Source organism: Patagioenas fasciata, chromosome 4, assembly GCF_037038585.1.
Source record: "Patagioenas fasciata isolate bPatFas1 chromosome 4, bPatFas1.hap1, whole genome shotgun sequence".
NCBI lineage: Eukaryota > Metazoa > Chordata > Aves > Columbiformes > Columbidae > Patagioenas > Patagioenas fasciata.
In genome coordinates, this window is record NC_092523.1 from 15847070 (window position 1) to 15872137 (window position 25068).

General features: G+C 36.8%; 1 protein-coding gene across 5 annotated transcripts in view; it reads right to left on the bottom strand.

Annotated features, from left to right (window-relative positions):
• RAB28 (RAB28, member RAS oncogene family) overlaps positions 1-24652 on the bottom strand; it is a 64452-nt gene extending 39800 nt beyond the window's left edge. For 2 of the 5 annotated variants that reach the window (XM_071808580.1, XM_065837523.2), the window contains exons 1-4: positions 24318-24652; positions 16877-16973; positions 11570-11658; positions 4182-4311 (exon numbers count right to left, since the gene is read on the bottom strand). In XM_071808580.1, coding sequence (XP_071664681.1) covers positions 4182-4311; positions 11570-11658; positions 16877-16973; positions 24318-24395 — 394 coding nt within the window. In that variant the 5' untranslated portion in view covers positions 24396-24652. The remainder of the gene's footprint in view (positions 1-4181; positions 4312-11569; positions 11659-16876; positions 16974-24317) is intronic. The other 3 variants (XM_065837525.2, XM_065837526.2, XM_065837524.2) reach the window with 3 other exon arrangements.
• Between the last annotated feature and the right edge of the window lie 416 nt (positions 24653-25068).

Here is a 25068-nt window from a genome sequence, read left to right on the forward strand (position 1 = left end):
ATAGTTCAACTTATCCTGTAGAATATAATAACTCTAAGTATTTGACAGCAACATACATATAAAAGTTTTAAGTTACTGCATTGAAACTTAAAACCATTTGTTAATTTAACTATAAGGTTTACTCCCTTATTTCTGGTGCAAATGAAGTGGTATTAGCAAGACAGAAATAAGCACACTTCAAATATACTTTATATTAAATAAGATTAAAATCCAGCACAGTGAGTTACAAGGAACGTTAAATCTAAGATTCAATGCCAACAGTAAATTTTAGGATTATTACAATCTTATGACTTACAATTAATATGAAAAAGAAAAATTCTACATTAAATTCTAAAATTCCTTTTGTTGTTTATCAAACACACAGACAAAAAAAAAACCTATGGAAAGACAGAGAATTAACTGATAATCAGATGCAAGTGAATGAAGCAAGTCTGGGCAAGATCTTGACTCTAATCAGTCTTTTACTCTCTCTGACAAAATGTGTAAGTCAGCAATAGAAAAAAAAATGTACGTGAAGGAAGAAAGAATGAAAAATAAAACTAAGCACCCAAGAGGAAGACAGTCACTTTAAATAAAGTACCATCTTCACAAAGGACAACTGCATCTCTGAAGTTCTTGTTCCCCCAATTACTTATAAGGAATTAGTGGGTAATGACAGACTTTCATTTTAGCTAGTCCAGAGGAAAAAAAAAAAAAGGAGTGAGGGAGGGGTAGAGGGAAGAGGTCTAGAATTTAGGAGATCTCAATTCATACAATATGATTTTCAGATAAATTTTTGATGGATGAGACACTGGAGAATGATTGGAGTTTTGTATGTAGAAATTACCTTTCCAATGTTTCATGAGTAAATCTTAATCTTTTATAACCACAACAGGATATTTTAATAAATTGCCACCACTCTGAAGTTAATTATCATGCTTTCAACAGACACACAGTAGTTTACTGTGTTCATGCTTCTTATCTACTGCAATGTACAACAAAAAAGAACAGTCAAAACTAGCACCAATTCATTTATATCAGCACTGAAAAATTTCTTCAAGTTTGGTGGAATAATGAAGAAATTTCTGCAAACTTAACACATTTAACAGAACGACTACAAATTGATAAAAATAATCCACAGATAAGTCATGCAGTTTTATGAACAACTTAACAGCCAGTACACAATTCTGCTCCACGTACTGCTGTACCTAAATCAATTTGCTTTCAATGACAAAATTACCTAAGGAAATTGTTTTCATCTATTAGGATGCATATGTACAGTTTTCTATATTTCATTGTAAAGAAAAATATTTTGCATTGTTGTCATCCAAGCTTTTTTTTTTTTTTTAAATAAAAAAAACCCTATAGCTTTATTCTTATTTCTGAAGCACTACAGCAGAGATCTCAGGTGTATATACCCCAAAATGGAAAAATACACATTTCTTTCAGACAGTATTAGCAAGTGGAAATGGTTAAATGAGAGACTAAGCCCAAGCTAAGTATACTTAAAAGAGCAGCACTTGACTTAGGTCAAGGTTTCAAAATGGATGGTTTCAGTTGGGCTTCCAAATTCTTATCTAGGTATCTCAATACTAGTCCAATGCTTTCCCATTGCTAGAAATGAAAATAATTGCATTTTTAGCAATTTTTAAAATCTTTTATTAGAAAAAAAGTGTTAGAATAACTCGTCTGGGGATATAGATGTTTCCAGTCTTCAAGCAAGCATACCTGGTTATTTTCTTAAAAGACATGCATAGCTCAGAAACAAACGCAAACCTGAGACAGAAACTACAGACTGAAAGTATCTCTCCTATATGATGCATGAGGTCAAATAACTTCATCAATTCATCAAACGGCTTTTCTTGGCTTCAAACCTATTATTGCTCTTGCATTGTGTCTTATCACTTACTGAGTAAAGAAGTTGAGCCATTCCGAATGCAGTGATTCCACCTGATGAACTTCGTTAGTACTGGTAGCTTTATCCTTTCATAATTTACAAGAGTTAACAGCATGCTTCTGTAAAAACACCTTCTTTTCTATTTATGCAACAACAGGAGCCTGACCACAGTCGCATCTCGCAGGCTATTAAAACATTGGAGTGGAAGCCATCCTAGATATTCTTCTATTACAGAATTCAGAAAAGCAATACACTTCTAAAAGCTTAATTTTTATCATGCTGAAATAAAAACAAAGCAAAAAAAATGACCTCTTTAAGCAGCATCCCCTATACGCTTGACATGTGAAACAACAACGATCAGCCTTAGGATCATGTGAAAGCAATATTTTGTGTTTTTTCCTTATAGGCAGCTTCTGAAGGAAAACAAGGTAGCAAGCACACTGTTCTTTCAGCTGTAATTTTCATAAAATGAAAGCTCTTTCACTCGTTGAAGTCAGCCTTTATCTGGAAACTCATCCATGAAACCATAATCTATTTGCAGATTCTCCCAAGGAAATACTTGGATTTTTAAGAATTGCAGGCATGTATAAGAGAAAAATGCTTACTTAAGGTATGTAACAGAGATAAAATTCCTTCAAATGGAAACCAATGCCTGATTTTCTCCATCTATGGTGTAATTCTGGCAAAAGAATATTATTTATCTTATGTTACAGTGTATCTTACTGTAAATACTTCGTAAGATTTGCAGAACTCAAGCTAGGAAGTCCAATTTTGGGGCAAAATATGAATCAGTGAAAAATATTTTTCATTTGAATTTCAACAGAATCTGTATTATTGACTCTGGTCAGCTAGAGCACAAAACTGTCTATGTTATAGTTTCAGAAGTGCTATTTATATATTGTAACTCTAAGGGCTTCTCTGTTTTCTTCCCAGAAAATAAGTAGTCTTTCATAATTAATATCATAAAATGTTACAGCAACACAGTAGCAACACTACAGTTAATGGTTTTGAATGAACCATTGTACTGTCTCTACATTGTTTTCAAATACTTTTAAACAATACTAAATTGCTGGATGAGGTTTTTTTTCCAGGTTTGTTCATGATATGGACATCGTGACATGGACACAAATTACGTGGAAAGTCACAAAAAAAAAAAAAACAGATCTGTTTTTTGTTGTTCAAGTTCTCTAGGGGTGCCAGAGCATTGGAACAGGCTGCCCAGAGAGGCTGTGGAGTCTCCTTCCCTAGAGACATTCAAAACCCACCTGGACACACTTATGCGCAACCTGCTCTAGATGAACCTGTTTTAGCAGGTGGGTTGGACTAGATGATTTCCAGAGGTTCCTTCCAACCCCAACCATTTTGTGATTCTGCATTAAATAAATATATTTACATTGTTTAAAAAAAAAAAAAATCTGTATCTGCTTCCACCACTTTGTTTCTAGAATTGCTCTATGTTGCTTTTATCATCTTCAACAGAAAAAGGGTAAAGAGACCTCAGATCACAGAATCACAGAATGTTAGGGATTGGAAGGGACCTCAAAAGATCATCTGGTCCAGTCCCCCTCCCGGAGCAGGAACACCTAGATGAGGTTACACAGGAATGTGGTAACAAGGATGTTTCTGTAAGATTTCTCAGCTAGAAATAGAGGAATTTGGAACTCACCTAATTAGGAAACTCACTAGGTGATGGCTATTTAAAGTGGCTTATTTTGGTGGCCAGAAGAAAACCATTATACCATACTTAAATGATCCAAAAAAGGTTAAAAAAATCCCAGAACAACAGGAAATAAGTAACCTCATGCAAAACTTCAGATAGCATGCAAAAAGCTTACTAAGCAACCCATAAATATCATGCCTACTGCATAGTGTAGTTATTTTAAATAATATATACTGGTACTTAGTTTAGCAGTCTCTTGACATACAAAACCATGAGATATACCTGTTATAAGATCCAGGAATGCTTCCCAGTTCTCTGTTCTAGATGCATGCCATGGCTATATCCTGAAGCCCTATCAAATTCAAACATGGGTGAGAGACATCTCTTTACTTCTGTGTGCTGCTCCCCAAGTAAAGCAAGCACAGGCACAGAGGCTGCAGGCTACGCAAAACATAATGCAGCAAGTCCTTCAATCTAACAGCCCAGAACCAGAGTCCTGAGGTACACCCAAATAAGTCTTCTGTACACAGCAATAACACACTAGACAGTATTAGTTTCATTTTACTAAAGATGCCCTGTGACATTTCTTCAAAAGAAAGCAACATCCATAGTATTTCAACTAAGATTTAAGTATGAAGAACTTACCTTTATTTCCAACCAAGGCCACAAGTGGCTGTGTTTCTGAATCTTCATTCACCTTTTTCACCACATTATACCAGTCTTCTAAATTTTCAAAGCTCTGCCCATTGGTAATATCATAAACCAGGAGAATACCCTAAATAAAAAGATATTTTTAAAATGTTACAGGTTATAAAAATATTTGAACATAGTAAAATGCGCATCAGTCTAAACTATTATCATAAAATAGAGCATTAACAAATAATGGTGTTGTCTCTTTTGAGGAATAATCAAAGGAATATAAGCTTCTGTAATAAACACATTTTATTACAGTATTTCTCCTGCATTCCGTGTGTTCCAAATTCAGATGTTAACTGAACTACAAGGGCCAAAAATAATGGCTATTCTGTAAAGAGCACAATTAGTTATATTAGAAATATTCCAAACTGCACATGCTTTATGAAAAACCACAAAAATACTTCACACTAATAGTAAGATAAAAATCACACTAGAGAAGGACTTTCATTTTAGCTAATACTATCCGTAGTTTCATTGTTCCCTTTTTTTAAAAAGTTAAAAATAAAAGCAGTTCAATCATAGATTTCTGCACATTGTGTGACTGTTGTCTCTCTGCTCTCCTTTGGGAAGAAAGACCAAATCCCCTCCTTCACTGTTGTAGAGGATAAGCAAGAAGTACTGGCAAGCTTTAAAATTTCAAAGGAAAAACTAGAAACATGGTCAGAAGTCTAAAACAAGGGAGTCCCATCATTTCAGCAGTTTTAAGCCAGGCTACAAGTAACAAATACTCAGACATTACTGAGGATTCCTCAGAGCTAGTATCCAATATTATAAAGCACAGTCCATTAACAGCCAAAATGTCCACCTTCTCCCCTCCATAATTCTAAGATCAGCTCTCACAAATCACTCTCCTCTCAATTACTCTCTTCTGTCCCTGCTTTCCACTACACCCTAACAAGGTATCTTGTAAATGGGGAATAAAGTCACTATTGGCTTCTGTTGCACTTGTTCTCATGGTGTTCGTATCCGGAATAAAAAAAAAAAAATCCTTAAAACTGCACACTGTTCCTCACATGAAATTTTCACTAATGTCCTAAAAAAAAGCAATACAATATATACAAAATTAGCTTACTCAATGACCCATTGTCAACAGAAAAGATTTTTTTCAAGTCAGGTTTTTCAGGCATTTGTCTGGGCCCAGCTTTACTTGATTGCTTCATGAAGAGTGTCTTGGATCATAAAACAGAGTGCACACTTATTAAATTAATTTAGCAGATGACAACAAACTGGTAGAGACTGCAAGACTATTTGAGGAGACTTAAGATTGCATGATGAGAAACAACCTAAAAAAATAGGATGCAATTCAATAAGTAGCACGACAAGTTCAAAGGAAGCAATAATCAACTGCACAATAGAAAACACCTGGCTTTGTAGCAAGTTCTATACAACAGGATCAAGGAGTTATAGTACATCACAGTTTAATACGTCAAGCTTATTTTGTAGCAAAAAGGCAAATATCACACTGCCATGAAACATTTCAGGTGAAATAATGCATCCAGCTTTGGATACTGAATGTCACAAAAAGGGTAGACTAGAAGAGACAAGTAACAATATCAGAGGTTTAGAAAACACAACTGACATCAGAAAATTGGAAAAACTGGACTGTTTCAACAAACACAAGACTGACTGCAGGTATGATGATGCTGGTAAAAGTTTCAAGAGAAGATAACAGGAGTTCTCTTTTTATATGTTCTTAATATCTAGTGGCCAGGTGACATTAAATCATAGTTGGCAGATGCCAGTAAATCAGAAGGACCAGCCAACACGCCTGAGGGCACAGCAACTATTCAGAGGTACATACATATGCTCAAGGAAGGAGCAAGCAGGAACCTTTCAACACTCAACACGGACAAATGCAACACCCTGCAGCTGGCAAGGAATAAACAACACAGGCCGTGGGGTCGGGGGGGACACTGACTGGCAGGGGAGCACCTGAAAATGACCTGCAGGTCTTGGTAGCAAGCCAAATATGAGCCAGCAATGTTCCCTGGCAGCAAGGATGGCCAACGTGATCCTGAGTTGTATTAGCCGAAGCACACCCACTAGATCTAGGGATCTTTTCCCTTCTACTCAGCACTTGTTAGATCATGTCTAAAGTAATACACCCAGTCTTAGGCCTCTCAAGACATCAATAAACTGGAGTAAGTTCAGTAGAGGGTCACCAAGATGATCAGAGGCTGGAGCACTTGTCTTACGAGGAAAAGCTGAGGGAATCAGAATTCTTCAGCATGGAAAGGAGGTGGCCCTTTAAGGACTTAAAAGTAGCCTTCTCATACCCATGAGGAAGCTATGAAGGAGATGGAGCCAGGTTCTTCACAGCAGCACATAGCCAGCGGATGAAGCACAATGTAATTTGAAACAGGAGAAATTCAAATCAGATACAAGGAAAAGCTTTTTCACTATGAGGAGCATCAAGTAGTGGAATAGGTTGCCCAAAGAGGTTGCTCGGTCTCAATCTTTAGAGGTTTACAAGAAGGAACTGCGTAAAGCCTTGAGCAACCTAGTACCACCTCAGAGCTGACCCTACTTTGAGCAGGAAGTTTGACTAGAGATCTCCTGAGATCCCTTCCACTTAAACTTTCTCACAATTCTGTGATCAATATATGTAGCAAGGGGTATAACTTACAACAAGAAGATTATAGGAAGGGTATGTACTAGAAAAAAAAAAAAAAAAAGACGTAGACAATAAGAATAGTGGAACTCTAAAATACATCACTTTAGGGATACCAGAGTCGCCAACACTGGAGGATTTTTGAAGGTTGATAAAAAAGAAATAGACATCATACAGGTACAGCTTCGGAGAAGGGCAACAGATTCTACCGAGATCCCTTCACTTCCTATTTCCATATGACAGTCATACAAATCTCTTTTCCTTGAATGCCATTAACTCCTTGGCAAAATGAGTTCTTGTTTCTTACAATTTTATGATTGCTATTAATTTCTGAGGAACAGCTTTCACTAGTTCCTTCAGGTAAATTAAGAATTACAACACCCATCTCTTCCCGTGCTATCTTTCCTCCTTTACTTTACTGATCAGATCTGATACTAAACATCCACTTCTCTCTTCCAACTTTTGTACAATATAGTCTTTAATATCTTGCATATCAGTTAACTTCTCCTAACTATTTTTATAACTGCTCAAACACCTGTGCATGTATTTATTTGTTTTTCATAATATAACTACTCCTACATTTAGGAGTAACTACTACTACATTTATACAGTCCCAAAATTACACTCAGCTCTTTGAAGGCAACCGCAAGGCTGATGTGGCCCTTGGTGAAAATGAGTTTTACACCCCAAAATAAGGCTTGCTCTAGGAAGGACATGTTATTAAATTCTCAGTCAAAAAAAGAAACATGGACAGGTATTGTAAAGGTCATCAAAAAAACCCAACAGACATAAGGCTGAAAATTGTAAATAAGAAAAAGTACGTGGCACACTTCTTTCACCAGCAGTCAAGTTCTCTCACCAGCTTGCAGAAAAGCAGATCAGACCATCTAAACCCTCTTCAGCATCAAAGAGTTTAATTAATTTTAGAAGTAATATGAAGTTAATAGAACCTTGGCATTTAAGGTGGGCCAACTCTGCTTCTAACCAATTCTTTATCAAAATGCAACTCTGCTACATGTCCTCTAGCCAACTGCAGCCTACCTACACCTGTGGAAGAAACAGTATTCACAATGGATTTACTGTGAAAGAAATAACTGAACAAAGTTCACAACTAGAGCTCACCTAATTTCCTTTTGCCCCCCTTTTCCATGAACTAAACATTGCCTCTAAAGGATATTCTTTTCTTAACCATTCTTTTTTTTAATCTTGTCAATATTTGCTGCAGGAAACAAAAATGGTAGGTATGACAACTTAAGAGATGCAAAACAAGCAGCATGGCATGCAGGTCATAAGGAATACTTCTTGCTTAAATTTTTGCTACGACAGTACTCTATAAGCAACTTAGTATGATACAGATAATTAATGAAGGATTAGTCATAACTCTAACTAAAATTTATTTCACCTTTTTTAAATTAATATAAAAATCCCATCATTGCTTTCCAAAAAATACATCATATTTTCCACAAACTTACAGTATATGGAGTGCAGAAGGAGTAGACAGTGTAAGAGCTGTTATTTTCCCATTATGCATGAGGAATTAAGGTAGAAAATTAACACTGGCCCTTTCACACAAAAGTAGCGCATTTCCTTGCTATGAAAAAGGTTTTAAAGGTATGGAAGACAACATGCCCAGAACAGCACGTTAATTCTCTAGTCTCCAGGAACACGGAAAATACTCCCTGCTTGCATAATTGCACTCTAGTAAGAGAGACATTTTGCCTACATTAGTGTATATGTGAGTGCTTTTTGTTTTGGAATTATAGAGTATTTTCAAAAATAGGTCACTGGAAACTGAGAATATTGCAGAAATGATTTGCTGGTCTCTGGAGAAGGCAGAGTCTGCAGTAACCTTATTCTATTAACAAGCCAATTTATGAGGTAGCATACGCCAGCTCTTAAAGATATTTTAAACTAGATATGTGGGTAGGAGCAGCAATTATAGGTAAGAGATGGGAGAGTTTCTGAAATATTTACCATGCAAAGAGAAGCAGAACTACTATTATGGAAGTGCTGTAATCAGGCAACATATTCACACTAGACAATCAACATTTAAACGGTGTCAAGTTTACATCAAGATTTGTCATAATAAAAGAAAGCTACAGAAAACACTAATTAAAACCATACATTTTCTTCCTCACGTTTGTCCTCAGTTGCCCTCATCCTATAACTGACTTTAGTATGAAGAACTAAATTAACTTTCAAATTTTCATTAATATTCATTAAATATGTAAGAACAAAATTCTAAGATATTTTTTCTAGCCATAGAATATCCATTTTAGCAAAGAGTAACTTCATTATGGTACCTTGCACATCTGCAGAACTGCTATTTTTACAGGTGAAAACAGTTTACAGTCTACATATGCTTAATCACTGTTGTCTTTGCTGACGCTGAGGATATGGTCATTCAAATGCACGCAATTGAGTTGCCATAATTGAATGAGCTACTTTCTATCAGCTCAGCTGTAGTAACCGACTATACGATTACTCTTAGCCTCTCTCAATTCTGAGATAACTGTGTCAGTTTTAAGCAACACTGACAAAAAGCTGTTTATTAGCACCTTTCATTTCCAAAGACCAAAGAGTTATTTTTCATCCCAGCTTGCGGAGTTCTTCTGATCCATCAGTGAAATTCAGCTACCAAGAAGGGATGCCGTAACTATACTGTTCTGGATGAGCAACACCAAATTTAGAAAAAAGGGGAGGGGGGCAAGGGGAGAAAAAGCAACTGCTTCAAAACAGTAAGTGCAACCACACAAGCAAATTATTATAAATAGGTTCCCATCCTCAAATCTGGCACTCTTATTTTAAAACATGGCACAAAAAAATCAGGGACCTCAGTCAAAAAAAATGGCACCTTAACAGTAACTTAATCGAAAGATCTGTCCTAGAGAATTGATTCAGCTCTCAGTGGAAGGAAACCTCCAGTGGCAAGTTTTGCAGCAATGTATAGATGGATGCTCCACTTACTTCCCCTGGTATCTTGATCAAAGTTCAACTGACACCAAGAGAACTGCAGACTTGCTATTAAGATAACCTTTTCAGTTGCTGTAGACTCTCAAAACATCTCCAGCTGTTTTTAGTATTTTATAAGTAGGTCTACCATACATTTGGATTTCTGCACAGAAAACCAAGAATTCAGTCACTTGCGATTTCTGAATCTCACAGTAATCAATAAGATGAAGTCTATTCAAGATTGTGGATATCTGTAAATACTGGATAAAAGCATGATGGTGTTTCATTAACAGATGAAAATGGTTTTATGTCTTTAAAAGGTGCTGTTACAAAGGTAATAGAACAGTGTGTTGCAAGTCAGCTTTGATGATAAGAAGCCTATTACAGACACTGGCAATACATACCAACAATAGGAGAGAGAACAGTTATTAGTTCATTAAAAAAATTACGGTTACAATGAGAGTTGTGGAAGGATTAAAGTAGAAGAGATTAGATGTAGGGGTTTTTGTTAATGTGCTCAAAATTACTAAAAATCAAACTTTTGTAACTTTAAGCTTACTGATGTCAACTTTTTCACTACTTTCAGGCACTGGTATTAACTTTTTGATCTGCTATCGATGATAAGAAGCTCCTAAGTTTACCACCAAATCCAATAAAGAAGAAGTTAATAGCCTTTTATTTCCTTTATCGAGTTTACTTGGGCATATGGCAACAATGTGTGATTTATCAAATTCCCTCTGTCATGGAAGCCACTTTCTCCTGTTGCCTTGTAGATCTTTAACAGGGCAGCAAAATATTTTTTATTAAAAAATAAGAAAATGCTACGAAACAGAGGCAACAGCTAAAACCAGCCATTTTTTGAAAGTGACAAAATGTTAAATTGTCAACTTTGTCTTTATCCCATTAACTAATAAATCCTAATCTCCTTAATTAGCCATTCCTGTGCTGTATTTATTAGTACAAGGTTTCTGTCCAATCAAAGTTTTAGGATTCCATATTCCTATTGCTTAAAGTACTGGGGGAAAAAACAGTTGTGTTTGTTTTCGGATAAATATGACATTATATAATAAAATATGTTATGCTTATTGTTCTCATTACAAACTTCAAATTGAAGAACAGACTACATTTTAGGATCACCCATGTTAATAAGTTTGGCATATAGTAAGTACATCCTCCTAAATCATCTAATAACTCAAGATACTGTTATAATATTTAGCTCTTACATAATTCTACAATTCACTTTAAGTTGCTTAGTTAACCTCAAGATAAAATTAATTGCATAGGAGTTCTGCAGAAATATTTAGCTACCTGGTTTCCCTCCTTTTGTTTGCCCTCTTATAACCCCAGTTGTACGTATGAGTTTAATGGTGTAGGATTGCTCTTAATTTCCTCCTTCTACTTTGTCCCCCCAGGAGGCATCTGTTCTAAAAGCAGCCACTATATCTACCATGTGGATATCCAAATGGCCTTCACTATTTACTATGATTGCTTTTTTTAACTCAAGACACAAAGCATGGAAACATACATCTGTTCTTGAGAGTTATTCAGATCTACAAATGCACATTCTTGCTTTGCTTTTCAAGTCAGCTCTAAAACATTAACTACATACCAAAATTAGATTTGCGTATTAATATCAATGAAGTTTAGGTCAAGTAGAGATTCAACACTTGAGATTTCAAAACTACAACCTGTAAGTTATTTATACTTTTAAGAACAAAATTTCAATGAATTTTATATCATTACTATGATACAATTATAATAATTTATACTGTACCTGAGCTCCATAAATATATTTATCCAGCATTTTGCCTCCTATCGTTTGTCCTCCTACATCCCACACTTGAAGAGTAACATTCAAATTTCCTGAAAAGTAAATTATACAGAAATTGTATAACCTGAAAAATTTAGATAAAAATAAAAATAAAAGATGTATTATCACAGCAGGTGATAATATCAACAGTATTAGCATTTTACAAGTATACAATAAATAGTAACTAAATTTCAACACAAAGATGAAGATCATTTGGAAAAAAAGTGACTTGTGTCCAGCTAAGTCATTTAGATGCATTAAAACTATAGCTAGACACTAACATATTTAATATTAACAGAAAAGAACTGGAACTGCATGAAGTATAACATTCCTAACTTAGGAATTATATAACATACTTCACTGAAGAAACACGTAAAACTTTACAGAGAAAGTTCTATAGTGCAGTACTTGGAATTGAAAGGTAATACAATTAATGCCAACTTAATTAAATTATTTCACACTCTGTGTCCCTTCCCAATCCCTCCCCTTCAAATTTTCTTTACAAATCTAGGAGAAAATCTGCATAGTAACTGCATTTTGGTAGCGATGCTCTTAGTATTACACAGTTAAAGAATTATATAGTTGACAGATTTTAAAATGGAAATACTTACATCTAAGTTGAGGATGCAAACTATGATTATTTCCTCTACCCAACACTCCAAAGCAGGCAACTAAACTGGACTTGATTTACATAATTTCATCTTTGAAGAATCTACATCAAGAACAGATCTTTCTTTCTACTCTAAATAGTCTTTAAGCTATGTTGAAGCTCTGAACAGGTTTTCAAAGTAACCAAAACATCAGTGTAAATACAGAATATTTAATATCCTACAAGTCATACATATTCTGCAAGCTAACAACTCAAACTCAGACTAAAGATACACACAGCAATGTATGTCACCACATGCATACAAACATATTAAAGTATAATTTGGCTCATTTTGCACGATGGGCAATATTTTCAAAACTGCACAGATTACCTGGAAGCACCAAGCTTTAGTATAGTAAGGTCTGATAAAGATTTTTCTAATCTACATAAAACCCAAATGACTTGCATGTTAATAACAATTCTACATACTTACAAATAATAACAACTGCCTATTAATTTTATTCATTGATTTAAAAAAAAAAAGCAGCAAACTCCTCTTGACAACAATTGAGACTTAAGCGAAACAGAACACGTTATTTTGGGCTGCTAAGAAAGACATAATCTTAATTCAACTATTTTATGTTATTAACAACTTTACTTTACACAATGTCTTTTATTTAGCCATTAGTTTATAACTAACACACTCATATTGGTTATGCAAGCAAGTATGCTCCATGGAAATATATCCAAGCACTTGGTGAATATAAACAGCAAATTAGAGCCACATAGCAAATTAGAGCTACTTGTGGTATTAAACATGCCATATTATATTTTTATGATGCATCTTGCTTTAATCTGGTTAAATACACAGATTTCCTAAACTGCTGCTTTGGTCTCCAATAGATAGAGATGAATGTGAAACAATCTATTCAAATACTTTTAAGCCACACTGAATTTTACCTAAGATAAAGAATTTCTACATGGAGCTTAGTAAACATATTATAAACACTCAAGTTCAATAAAGGTAACCTCTCACCGAACAAAAAGCTTATTTGTTTTGACAGCGCATATACTATATATTACTTATTTTTAAAGCTTAGAACATATGTGACTGCAAACAATGCAGGAAAGTCTTCCACAAAGCACCTGGCAGGGATAAACTGGTGAATCCCCAGTCTGGGATGACTACACATCCTCAGTGGGTAAACAAACAAAACGTGCTCAAAAGCCCACCATGCCACAGTATTCTACCCCTAACCTAGTTGTATGTATTCTGCTGGAAATTTACCACGTCATTCATGCCAGCTGTTTGGGAAAAAAGCTTTATAAATATTATCACTTTCAAACTCAACAATTTTCAGATGGCAAATTTTGAGTTCAAATGCTTCAAAAAGTTTCTAACATCATTTTTCTTCCTAAAAGTAGCAATCATGCACACCGTACTGGGCTTAGCACCTGGATAACAGTATGAAATTATCTGAGAGACTTTAATGCAGGAAGTTAAATTAAATGATCTAACAGTGACTGTTTAATTTTAAAATCTACTACAATGAATTATTTACTTTGTTTCACTAACAACAGCAAAAGAAACTAGGGGGAAAAAAAGTTGGAATGTTCATTTAAGGTGAAGAGGTTCTTAATTAAGACCTTACTAACTACTGAAATTGATGTTTATCATCTCCAGTGTAAAATGTTTCATTTTCCTTTTTTTTTTTTTCCTCCAATTAGGTCCTGTAATATTTGCTTCGTACTCAGACGAGTTTTAGGGGAGAAAAAAAGATGTTCGAATTATTCTAGCAGAAGGAAAAAATCCAGACAATTTGCCTAGCAAATATGCTAGTAGCATATGAAGTTTTCTACAAAGAGTTTGAAATCTTCTCTTTTTTCATAGATTTAAAAGGAACATACAAACCAGGGAATGACAATAGAAGAAAAACAAACCAAGCATAAGAAGACAGTTCTTAGAAACAAGGTCAATATATCAATAAAATAAATTAAGAATCCCATATAAATAGTATGTAATACACTGATAAGGAACCAGAAAACACTAGCACTTCTTTACTCTGTACAAAATGCACACAAGTACTAAGTTAAAACATCTGAGGCAACACAGTGCAGGTATCTAGATTGTTTCTGGTATGAAATGAAGCCACTGGGCTGATTCAGCAGTGATCCTGCAGAAGTAAACTTGCTGCATTGCCTAACCTTACTTAAAATGCTGCACAGTCAAGATAGAACTAAAAACATGAGTCTGCCTACTTTTTGCAGTGATGACTTTAAAAAAACATCCTTTTAACAGAAGAATACTGTTTACTGGATGGCACCTACAACCTTCCTAAAAGTATCTGACTATAGCTCTTAAAAATCTCTATCAGCAGACCCTCTGACTAACAGATACACTATTTAAGCACTAAAATCTACACCATGGTTGCATCCAGACTATACAAGATACTGTCAATAAATACACCAAAATGGATTTGCATTTGAAAAAAATATTTTTAACAATCTGCATGAAAAGAAATTGTCAAGAGCTGAACACTAGAAGTTATATTGTTCAAAATTCATGAAGGGATTTACTATTTGTACTAAATCATACTGTTTTACCATGTAAAATAATTTTTTTTTACTGCAAAACTGCATCAGTTACAAAAACAACCAGTGACAAATACCGCTTTTATTTTTAAAAAGAAAGAAAAAAAAAAAAACACACAGAAAAACAGTACTTTATTGTACAAGCTAAAAAGCATTTCTAATGTGGCCTAATATAAACATCTTTGCAATTCTAGAAATCAGTAATTTTAATTTCTGAAATCTTTGCTTAAACTTAAGGAAAAAGAAAAAAATCAACTACTGAACCAGTTATTCATCAATTCTCCTAATAAGTAAGAGAAATTGAGGCTTTTTTCTGCTGATATACATATTATAATTTCTGTGGAGCAGTATGAATTGACCTTTCAAGTAAACTTAGCAGCTCTGCAAAAGCAGAACTAATCAAGAAATTTAAAAAATCCGCTTGCATAAGTAATGCTTCCCATGCCAGTATTTAGAAATTTTATCTCCCTCCCCTCTCACCACAACAAGTTCATCTTACCTACAAAGCACAGAAATCCATATATATACCTAAACACATATATAGGCATAGGCAAAAACAGATTGACAACCTACAGAAAAATGCTTCTTCCTGAATATGAATACATTCCCTTTTGTTAATGATAAATGAGGAACACAGATGTACAGACTGTTGTTTTGCTGTTATTTTCATCTACATTCTGATTTTATTACAAAATAAACCAGAAGAAATTAAAACATGAATGCATCAATAGTTGATAATTTTCCAAACTTTCTACTCAACAAGAATATTTAGAATCCCAGTAATGTACTAATAGCTTCTGTATGCTTAACAGCTGGAAAAAAACTTGCAAAATACAAGTTCTCAGCATGCACACTACATGATTTGTGTACACATTCCACTTGCAAGTACTGCTATTATGTATTATGCACGCTGGTATTTTTAGAGGCATGAGCAGGACAATAAAAAAAATTATGCTGTTGATTTTATGGAGAAATAAGCACTGAAATTTGGTACTTTATCACTCACCAGATACTAAAAAAGCACAGCAAAAGGGCCAAATCAAAATAGTGAATGCAGGAATAGTCTGAAAATATTATTCTGTTTCACTGAAGAAAATATATAAACATAATCAAGAAATTATTAGCAATGTAATTTTAACAAAATAAGTTCAAGAACTGTATGTATTTTCTTACACATTGAGGTCATAGCTAAAATGCTCCATTTCTGGGTTTGCTTCCCTTCCTGCCATCCACAAGCGAAAAAGACAGAACTACGTGACTTCCATCAACTTTTATCAAATCTCACTACAAGCTTTAATAATTACATATACTTTTCTTAACTTCTTCTAATTTCTGAAGCCAGAAGAAAACACATTTAATGAAATACTTTCATACTTAGAAATTGAGCAACCACAATCCAATGAAAAGACTTATTTCAAACCCTCAATTGTTCAGAGACAAACTTCTACCCACAACTATTCTTTTTTAATTATTTCTTTGCATTTTCCATGCAGTGTGCTGCAACTGCCATCTAAATAGTTTCTTTGCCATCATGAAGGGAAACATCTTGAATGCTCAACCTGTATTTTTATGAGTGCCGAGGGACCCTAAATTTTAGTGGTCTATTAAATGCCAGCAATTTCATGCTGCCTTGCATAAAACAGCATTCACATATTAGAGCACTGCGATTCCATAGCTGCATTATGCTTCTCTCACACAACTCAAATACGAGTTGTGTATTTCATTAAAAAAAAAAATTCTTTCAGGACACATACTGTTTCAATGAATGTATTTAAAGTTGCCTTTCATTGTTGCATGTTACGCTATCCACACGGAAAGCGAGTATACTCAAGTACAGATAATGAAAATCACTAATATAGATAGCAATCCTTTTATTTAAATTTCGTATTTTTCTTAAAGATATAAGTTGCAAATACATAACCCTTTGTCACCTGGCAAGAACGTACTAACATTTTCTCTGAATAACCTGATTTACTTTGCCATAAAAATCACTGTACTAAGCTTATTTAGTACACATTACTTTGAAGAACCTCCTTCTGCAAGTCTTCTGCTGCTGCCCAACCTTTCAGTGTTAGTTTTTCTTCTCTTACCTGGCAATATTATCCTTTTCAAGAAGAAGTCCAGTCCCATGGTTTGTTTATACTGCTTTCCAAATGTTTCTTGGGCAAAACGCGTAGCTAAGGATGTCTAAAACAGAACAATATCCAATTAAGTTGTAATTTTAAACAGTCAAAAACTCAATGTTAAATCATAAGTATGATATAAAGTTAAGCACTTTTTAAAACAATGCATGCTGACAGTGTTCATGGGTTTGGAGTGACAAGCATTACATCCAGTTTCAACATACTAAGAGGAGGTGGCAAAGCCTACTAATGTACGCAAAAAGAAGCAAGGTGCGTATTTCCTTTTTATTTCAAAGACACTGTGATAGTCACATCACAAAATATCACACAGATTTGAATGAGGTATCATTACACACTCAAAACTGCAACAAATCTAAATGAAACTATCCCTACCTGAAAACCTTATTATTTTTTAAAAAGCATTCATTTTCAAAACAAGGGTCCTTCCCTTGTACAGAACACCATGATCCCAGATCAACTTTCTGGGAGGGAACAGAGATCTGCACAGTGCAGAGCCCCACAGAAGCTCCAAGTGTGGCAGATTCCTGCCACTGTACATCAGAGTTTCAGGATCAGGGATTACACAAAGTCTAAGATAGGAAGAGAACTTTCTTGTACACAGAAAAAACTAAACTCATGTTAAGAATCACATTTGCAGAATCATTCCTTTAAGCAGAACCTTGGAAACTTACTTCTTTAATTTATATTTTGTGTATTTATGAAAGTAGATCAATACACTACACTGTTGACTTAATAAAGGATCAGCTTTTACTACATACTACTAAAAGTATATACAACCAACCTACATAGAGTAATGAAGCAAGGCATTTATATTCTTTCACTAGAAATGTAAGATTTACATGCAAGGAAAAAAAAAAAAAGGAAACAAGGAAACAAAAAAAAAAGAAAGAGAAAGATGGTCCACAATCTAAGGTCAAAAATAAAGAAAAGGAGAAAAAAGAAGTGCAATTACAAAGAATACACAAGTTTGTATTGTGGAAAAAAATTAAATATTGTATTAAAAATTTATATCACATAGATAATATACATCCTACATCAAACTAGTGATGTATGCTCACAAATCTCTTGTCGACATGACATCTGAAAAAATGAAAACAAAGCAACTGCAGAAAGAAAAAAAAATAAATATGCATTTACATATATAGGGGGGGAAAAAGCCTGACAACCTCACAAAACCCTTCACTGTCTGAGAAATCTCAAAATGGACAAGAGGGAATTTTTTTTGCCAGCCTTCCATTCATCAAGACCCCAAGAAATTAGTCATATCAATTGTTACTAGAAATCGCTGTTAGAGCACATTTAGTTAAAAATACAATAGCAAAATAATGCAAATAGTTCTGAAAAATTAAAACAGGCAAGTTATATTAATAAAACAGTTATAACAAAGATCTAAATTATTATAATAATGACAAAAGGACACAGGAAGAAAAGGTAACTTACTCTTTTTATTTGCATGAAAACATGTTCACCAGAGCTCCAGCACTAAAGCTCTAGTATAAATAGGCAAACAATTATTAATCTATCAAATTATCTGTGAAGCAAATAACACAAGATTTACTGTTTTCTTGTTTTTATATCACATTTATATTCCCATCACTGTCATATAGATAGTAAATGATATTTTGATATCAGAATGTATGTCTAGGAAGTAATAAAAAAAAACCAATTAAAGACTATGGCAACATTTTCATTTACTTCAAACGCAAGCCCTGAGAGGATTAAAAATAAATAAATAAATAGGAAAAAAGCAAGTAAACTAGAAATAGCATGATTATGCTTATATAATTATATCACTGTGGAAAGTGTGAAGACCACAGAGGATGAATCGTAAGAAGATTCTTCTGCCTACAGGTATGTGACAGTAATACTAACACCACGCACTAAAGAAAAGTCAGTGCAGATTTAGACTGCAATACTAAAAATAAAAAGCAGTAGAACTGATTCTTTCAGTCACAAAAAATGTTAAGATTACAAAGACATTATTTTTATTCTGTTATGACCTTAAAGATGTAGATAATAATAAGAACATTGCAGGAATACACCATACGGTCTTATCCTTGAAATTTTCCTTTTCAGAAAAGTCAGTAGTACCCAGAGTACAGAATAAAATATTATCTGACTATATCATAGTATTCTGTGCTCTCCAACGCACTCATTTAGATCCCCATTAAATAAGCAACCACTCCCTTCTAGTTTTAAGGGCTCAGTAAATATTAGCTTTATCACTCTGTGACACTCAATATTCCCTGAGGGGTTCTAGGGGTGTTAGTAAAAATAAACAACATACATTCAATTTACAGCCAACCAATAAGAGCAGCAAGTAATCAACAGCACAGTAAAATTCTCTTAAACAGTTTTCCTCTCCTATGCTCTTGAATGCAAAGGAATTTACAGTAGAAAATTATTGACTAACTCCTTTTTATTTTTTTTTTCTAATAAATGTTAGAGCTCGAGGAAGGTGTTGGATTACCAGACTAGAGTCCTCTATTTATTCACAAAACAAGCATTTTTTCACAAAATACTAAGAGCAACAGTCCAAACTTCTCAACAACGGTAAACAGAGAATTTGTGTAAATGCATATTCAAGTACCTCTACAATGCAAACACTCCCTTCAATCCTAAAACTGTCCTCTGCCATGCTTGCCATAAAAGATTCTGCATGACATTTTTGCCTGTAGGGATATGTGGAGTACAATCCACACAAAAAATAATAGAAGTTAAATAACAGTGCACTAGAACTGTAGCTGTAAAAATAAATAAGTGATCAGTGACTTTTTTTTAAAAAAAGATTATGTGCCATTCATAAAATTGCAGTCATTAAACTAGAGACAGATGATATCAAGAAGGCTCTGATCCTTCACATCTCTGCGAAGACAATCAGGCCACCAACTTTTATAGCAGACTTTCTATTAGACCCAGTTTGGCAGGTTCACACATTTGTCTTAAATACTTAAAAGCAAATGTTTATATGCTGTTCTGAATACCAATACACTATTGAAGGCTGGCGTTACTAAGTCCCTCAGACAAAAAAAAATATATCTTCGGGTTTTAATATACAGCAATCAAGACAGCACTAAAAATCATACATAACAATTACAGTATTCTAAGTACAAAATCCAGTGGGATATTTGGGAAACCATTTTGGAAAGAAAGATGGAATTAAACCTCACAGGTGAGGCAAGAAAACTTCTGTTTTTCAATGTCAACAACTCACAGTACAAACTGCTGACATGCTGTTCCTAAACACCTGCATACTGAGTACACAGAAAAAAAGCAAACAATATTTATTAAATAGTAGCAGGCAGGTCAAACAGAACAAGCCACGATAGCCAGCTCTGACACGGACCACTCACCAGGATAACATGGAAAGTCGTATAAAAAAACCCCTCCCAATGACAATTCTTTGAGTACAGTCCTATAGAAGAAAGCTTTCAGAAAGTAATGACAAAGTGTAGTAGCATAGTCATAAGAAAAAAAAGTAAAACAAAACTTCAATGAAAGGCAAGCATATATTTCTGAAGCCATGAATTTCCATTCGCATACCAACTTTCCCAGGCAATTAGGAATGCACTTTGCAAAAAGCAACACATGCCTGTCCCTTCCCACACTCCCTTCTAGAACATCAGTGCCATTCTCCAAGCAGAGCAACATTCATCCCTCAGTCACATCCTATCCCTACTGTTAAGAATTTTAAGACAGATAAAATGAAAATAAATACCAGGCTAAATAACTAAATGTTTTAACTAGCATAAAAACACTTAACTGTCCAACACAGAGAACTTCTCACTGAGAACAGCCTAGCTTTATGGGGGGGGAGTATTTTGTGAACAAACAAAGTAGTTCTGTCATCTGAGGGTCATGTCTTTCTACCCCACTTCTATCTACTGATGAAACTTTGTTCACTGAAAAAGATAAAATCACCAAGACTTTTTAACATTAGACATGCATCTATGAAGCTAGGACAGTCTGCACAGGACACTCGATGCAGTTTTCCATTTGCAAGACTAAACAGTAACGACAAAGTTTTTGCCAACACCGACTAAGTTTTTAAGCTCATGTGTAACAACAAGATCCAGAATTGGTACAATGTTTAAAAACCTGGTATCCTAAAAAATCCTGAAGTAGGACACCACTCTGTCTTCCAGCTTATGTAAATTCTCACACCAGGTTGAGCATTTGCTCTTTCATTTTCATCATCTGTTGTTAAGAGGAGAAGGAAATGGTAGCATGTTTCTGCTATTGTACTTTAGTCCCAGTTGCAATGGATGGCAGAAACAAAGACCCTCGGCTGCTTTGATCCTCCCGCACACATATTTTTCAGGACCGCCCCGTGAATAGCTCCGAGATTTGCTTCCAAAGGCCCAAAATGTTTTTCAATGGTAGCAAATCAGAGTGGTTCTAGCTTAAATCAGCATCATTACAAACTTCAATATTAAACTAATCTGTGCACAGCAAGAGTAGAAATATTTGGATCGTAATGTCATTTATTTCAATCCATACTAGCATTGCTTATTTTAATGGAAAATCAGTTTGGCTGAGGAAGAGTAGATTGATTTAAAAAAAAAATAGATGCATAAGACTGTTGTGTTCCATCCTGTAATCCAAATCAAAGAGGCAACTGCTACTAATAATTGTTCTTTATTTTCACCTGATGCTGTCTCCACTTCCAGTTTCTTTTCAGATTATTTTCCTAGTTTGTCTAGTTAATTAAAATCATCCTCTATTATTATCTTCTTACTAACCAATCTTGCCTTCCTCAATTTTTCTTTTTGACAATTTACTATTTCTTTACCATCTCTACTTTATCCTAATACTTTTTTGGATTCTACTCTGTCTGTCTCACTCTTCTCATTCCTTCGTCCCTCTCCACTCTACTATCCTTAGAGCTTGTTCCACCAATGCTTATTCCTGCCTGTAAAATTCTAAGTATCCAAATATTCATTCAGACATCACAAAACAAATGAATAGAAGCACAAGATCTCCCCCTTGCCTCATGGATAGAGCAATTCCTAGCTAGTAGAAACAAAAACATTACCCTGAGCATGAACTGACACTGATTTGTTTTTAAACTGCTACCAACCCATGCACAGAACCTGAATCACATTGCTTCTAAACAACGAGCGAAGAAAAAGAAATGAAATTTTCACCTTCAGCCAGCTGACTCACAAAGACATGATTTTTTTTTCCCCTGGAGAACCAAAGACCAGACAGCCCCAGGCGGCCAAGGGGGAGGGATTTTCTTTTTTTATTGGCCAGAGGGAAGCAATGAAGTCAAATATGAACATCTCACATTAAACATGAGACGCAATATTTCAAAGATATATTCCATTATTTTCTATACTCCTCCTGGCCAATAATCCCAGTAACAGAGGAAGAGAAAAACCAATGTCTTGTACAGTAAATGAGAGGGTAAGTATACATATGTGTAAAGACCAGCTGTGGACCAGATGTGAGAGCCAGACTATTTAGAGTTGAAAACATATCGACATGCATGTTTCAACAAGTAAGCAGAAAGAGTAGCCAACAAAGGAGAGGAACCTCAACAATTTAGTCTTCTGAGTTGCTTGAAACAGCACTAGATACATTTTATCCTTCCATTGCATGACCCAGTCACTACTTTATTTTTACAAAATCTTACAATAAATCTATTATTGCAAGTGTTTGCTGCTAGGTCATCAGGATAGCTGGAAGAAGCCTCTATTACAGCATCATCTAGGGGGGACAGGAGGAAAAGCAGCCCACCATAGCATAGCTGCTGCTGATGCAAAATCAACTGCACTTGAAGCACAGGATTCCTAGAGCCAGCAGGAGATTCAGCGAGTGGCATGTCCTGTGTGAGAGGTAGAAACCAGCAGGAATATGCATCAAAACTCAAGAACGCCTGAAAATCCATGATTGGTGAGAGGTCTTGCCATAAGGTGCTGAACAGCAGTAGTGAAAGAATTCCTCAGTTTGAATGGAAAACTCCCCGGGAACACTATCAGTGAAACAGCACTTCAGCTGTCAATCCTGTGCATTTATTATGCTTCTCAACACATAGTGGCTTGGAATTGCCCATCTACTGACTCAGATGAAAACAATACTACTTCAGGCTGAGTTTAGAATCATTGGAGACAAACAATATTTTGTTTCTTCATAGAGCTCTGCATAAGTAAGTGAGCAAAACTACGCACACACTTTAACTAAGAGCTTACTTCTACTAAGGGCAGGTGGTTCATTTAAACCACTTCTAAGAATACTTCTAGTGTTCACATCAGAACTGTGAGACAGGCAGACTTCTCCATCCTTGTGTTTTCAAGTTAATGACAGAGGAAAAACTGCATTCTTCAAATATACAATAAAACTTTAGTGTGTATCTCACAAACAGATTCAGGCTACATATTGCCATAGATGTGTTCACACGTGTAAGCAAAGATCAGTGGTTATTTCCATGGGTAAGAAAGCACCCTCTCTTTTGCCTAACTTGGTCTCTGCTTGTCAAAACTGCTCTTTCAAAATGACAAGTATAGCTTGTTTATAAACAAACTGCTTGTATATAGTACTTAATTATGTTGATTATAGATAGAAAAAAAAATAAACCTAGAAATCACAAACAAAAACTACACTGACCCAGAAGAGGGTCTTCCTTCTAACCTCTTAAACAGCAACTCAAACAGATGCAAACTGTTCTATCCTCCTCAGGAGGCTATTAGCCCTGCAGCCGAAATGAAGAGAGCCTGGAGACTCAGCTGAGCGCCCTTCCCTGCTCGCCGTTTCGGCGGGAACCGCGATTCCCGTGCCCGTGCCCGACCCCGACCCCAGCCCGTCCCGGGCACCGCCAGCAGCTCCAGCCGAGCGATCGCCAGTCACCAGCCCGCGTTCCGCAGCGCCCGGGGATCGCTGGGAAACGTCGCACCGGGCAGCACCATAGTAATTAGGTTATTGACCGCTCCTTTTATTTTGGCTCTAGAAAATTGTATTAAATCTGTGTAGGTCGGTCTGCTGATCAACGCTCTTCAGGGGCTATGAGGGGACGGAAGCCCCAGGGGAGGGTTTCGATGCCGAGCACGGAGCGGATACGGGCGGCCCCGCAGCGAAGCGCCCGACTCTGCCTGCCGGGGAGCGGCGGGGGGCCCACCCAGCTCTCCGCCACGGCCCCGCCGCACACATGCGAGGCAGAGCACGCAGAGAGAGACGTGCACGGCCGGGGTGATGAGGGAGCGGTCAGCCAGCAGCATGCCGCCGGGTATCGCGACAAGGGCAGCACAGCAAACTGGCAGCCGCCACGGGCTGCTCCCTCCTCAGCAGGAGGGCCGGAGGGAGCACTGAGAGGGAAGGCCGGGAAGGGGGCTCGGGGCACCGCGGCAGCGGAGAGGAGCGGGACGCTGCCGGCAGGGCCGGCACTGACCTTGCCAGTGGTGCCGTCCCCCAGCACCACTAGCTTGAGCTGGCGGTCCGGACCCTCCTCCTCCTCCGAGTCCGACATGATCTCTACGCCCCCGGCGGGGAAGGAGAAGAGGCGGAGGGCAGCCGGGAGGGACTGGGTGCAGGAACGAGGAGAGGAACGGGGAAAGAGGCGAGCGCCGCGCTCACAGAGCCGTTTGCGGTGTAGAGGCCGGAGCCGCCATCTTCCCTCAGCGCGCCTGCCGTCGCTATGGCCCGCACGGGACGAAACCAACGAGAGAACGGAGGGAAGGGGGAGAGGATAGCTCGTGGGCGGCAGCTACAGCAACAAGTCCAGCAGCCGCTGCGGGCGCAAGCGGGAGCACCTGCGACGCCCTCACTTTTATCTCCCCCCCCCCCCCCCCCGGCGGCGGCGCGAATGGTTCAGCCCATCTCTCCGCTACGCGCAGCGGTGGTTTAGCCCCGGAGTGACGCCCCGCGCGGTAACTAAGGAACGCGGAGGTCAGAGGTGGCGGGGCGGGCAGGGATACCAGGGGCGCTCCGCCATCCCGAGTGGCCGGCTGTCCGGTGCGGGGCTCCCGTGGCCGCCCGGCGGTGGCCGTCCCTCTGAGCCCGGCGGGGGCCTCCCGGGAAGGGCAGCTCTGGCGGGACAGTTGGAGGCTCACAACAGGAGAATAAAACCTGGGTCGTTCCCGGAGACATCTCCGAGAGCAGCAACCGGCCGCCTGCGGTGCCTCCCTGCAGACGCGATCCGC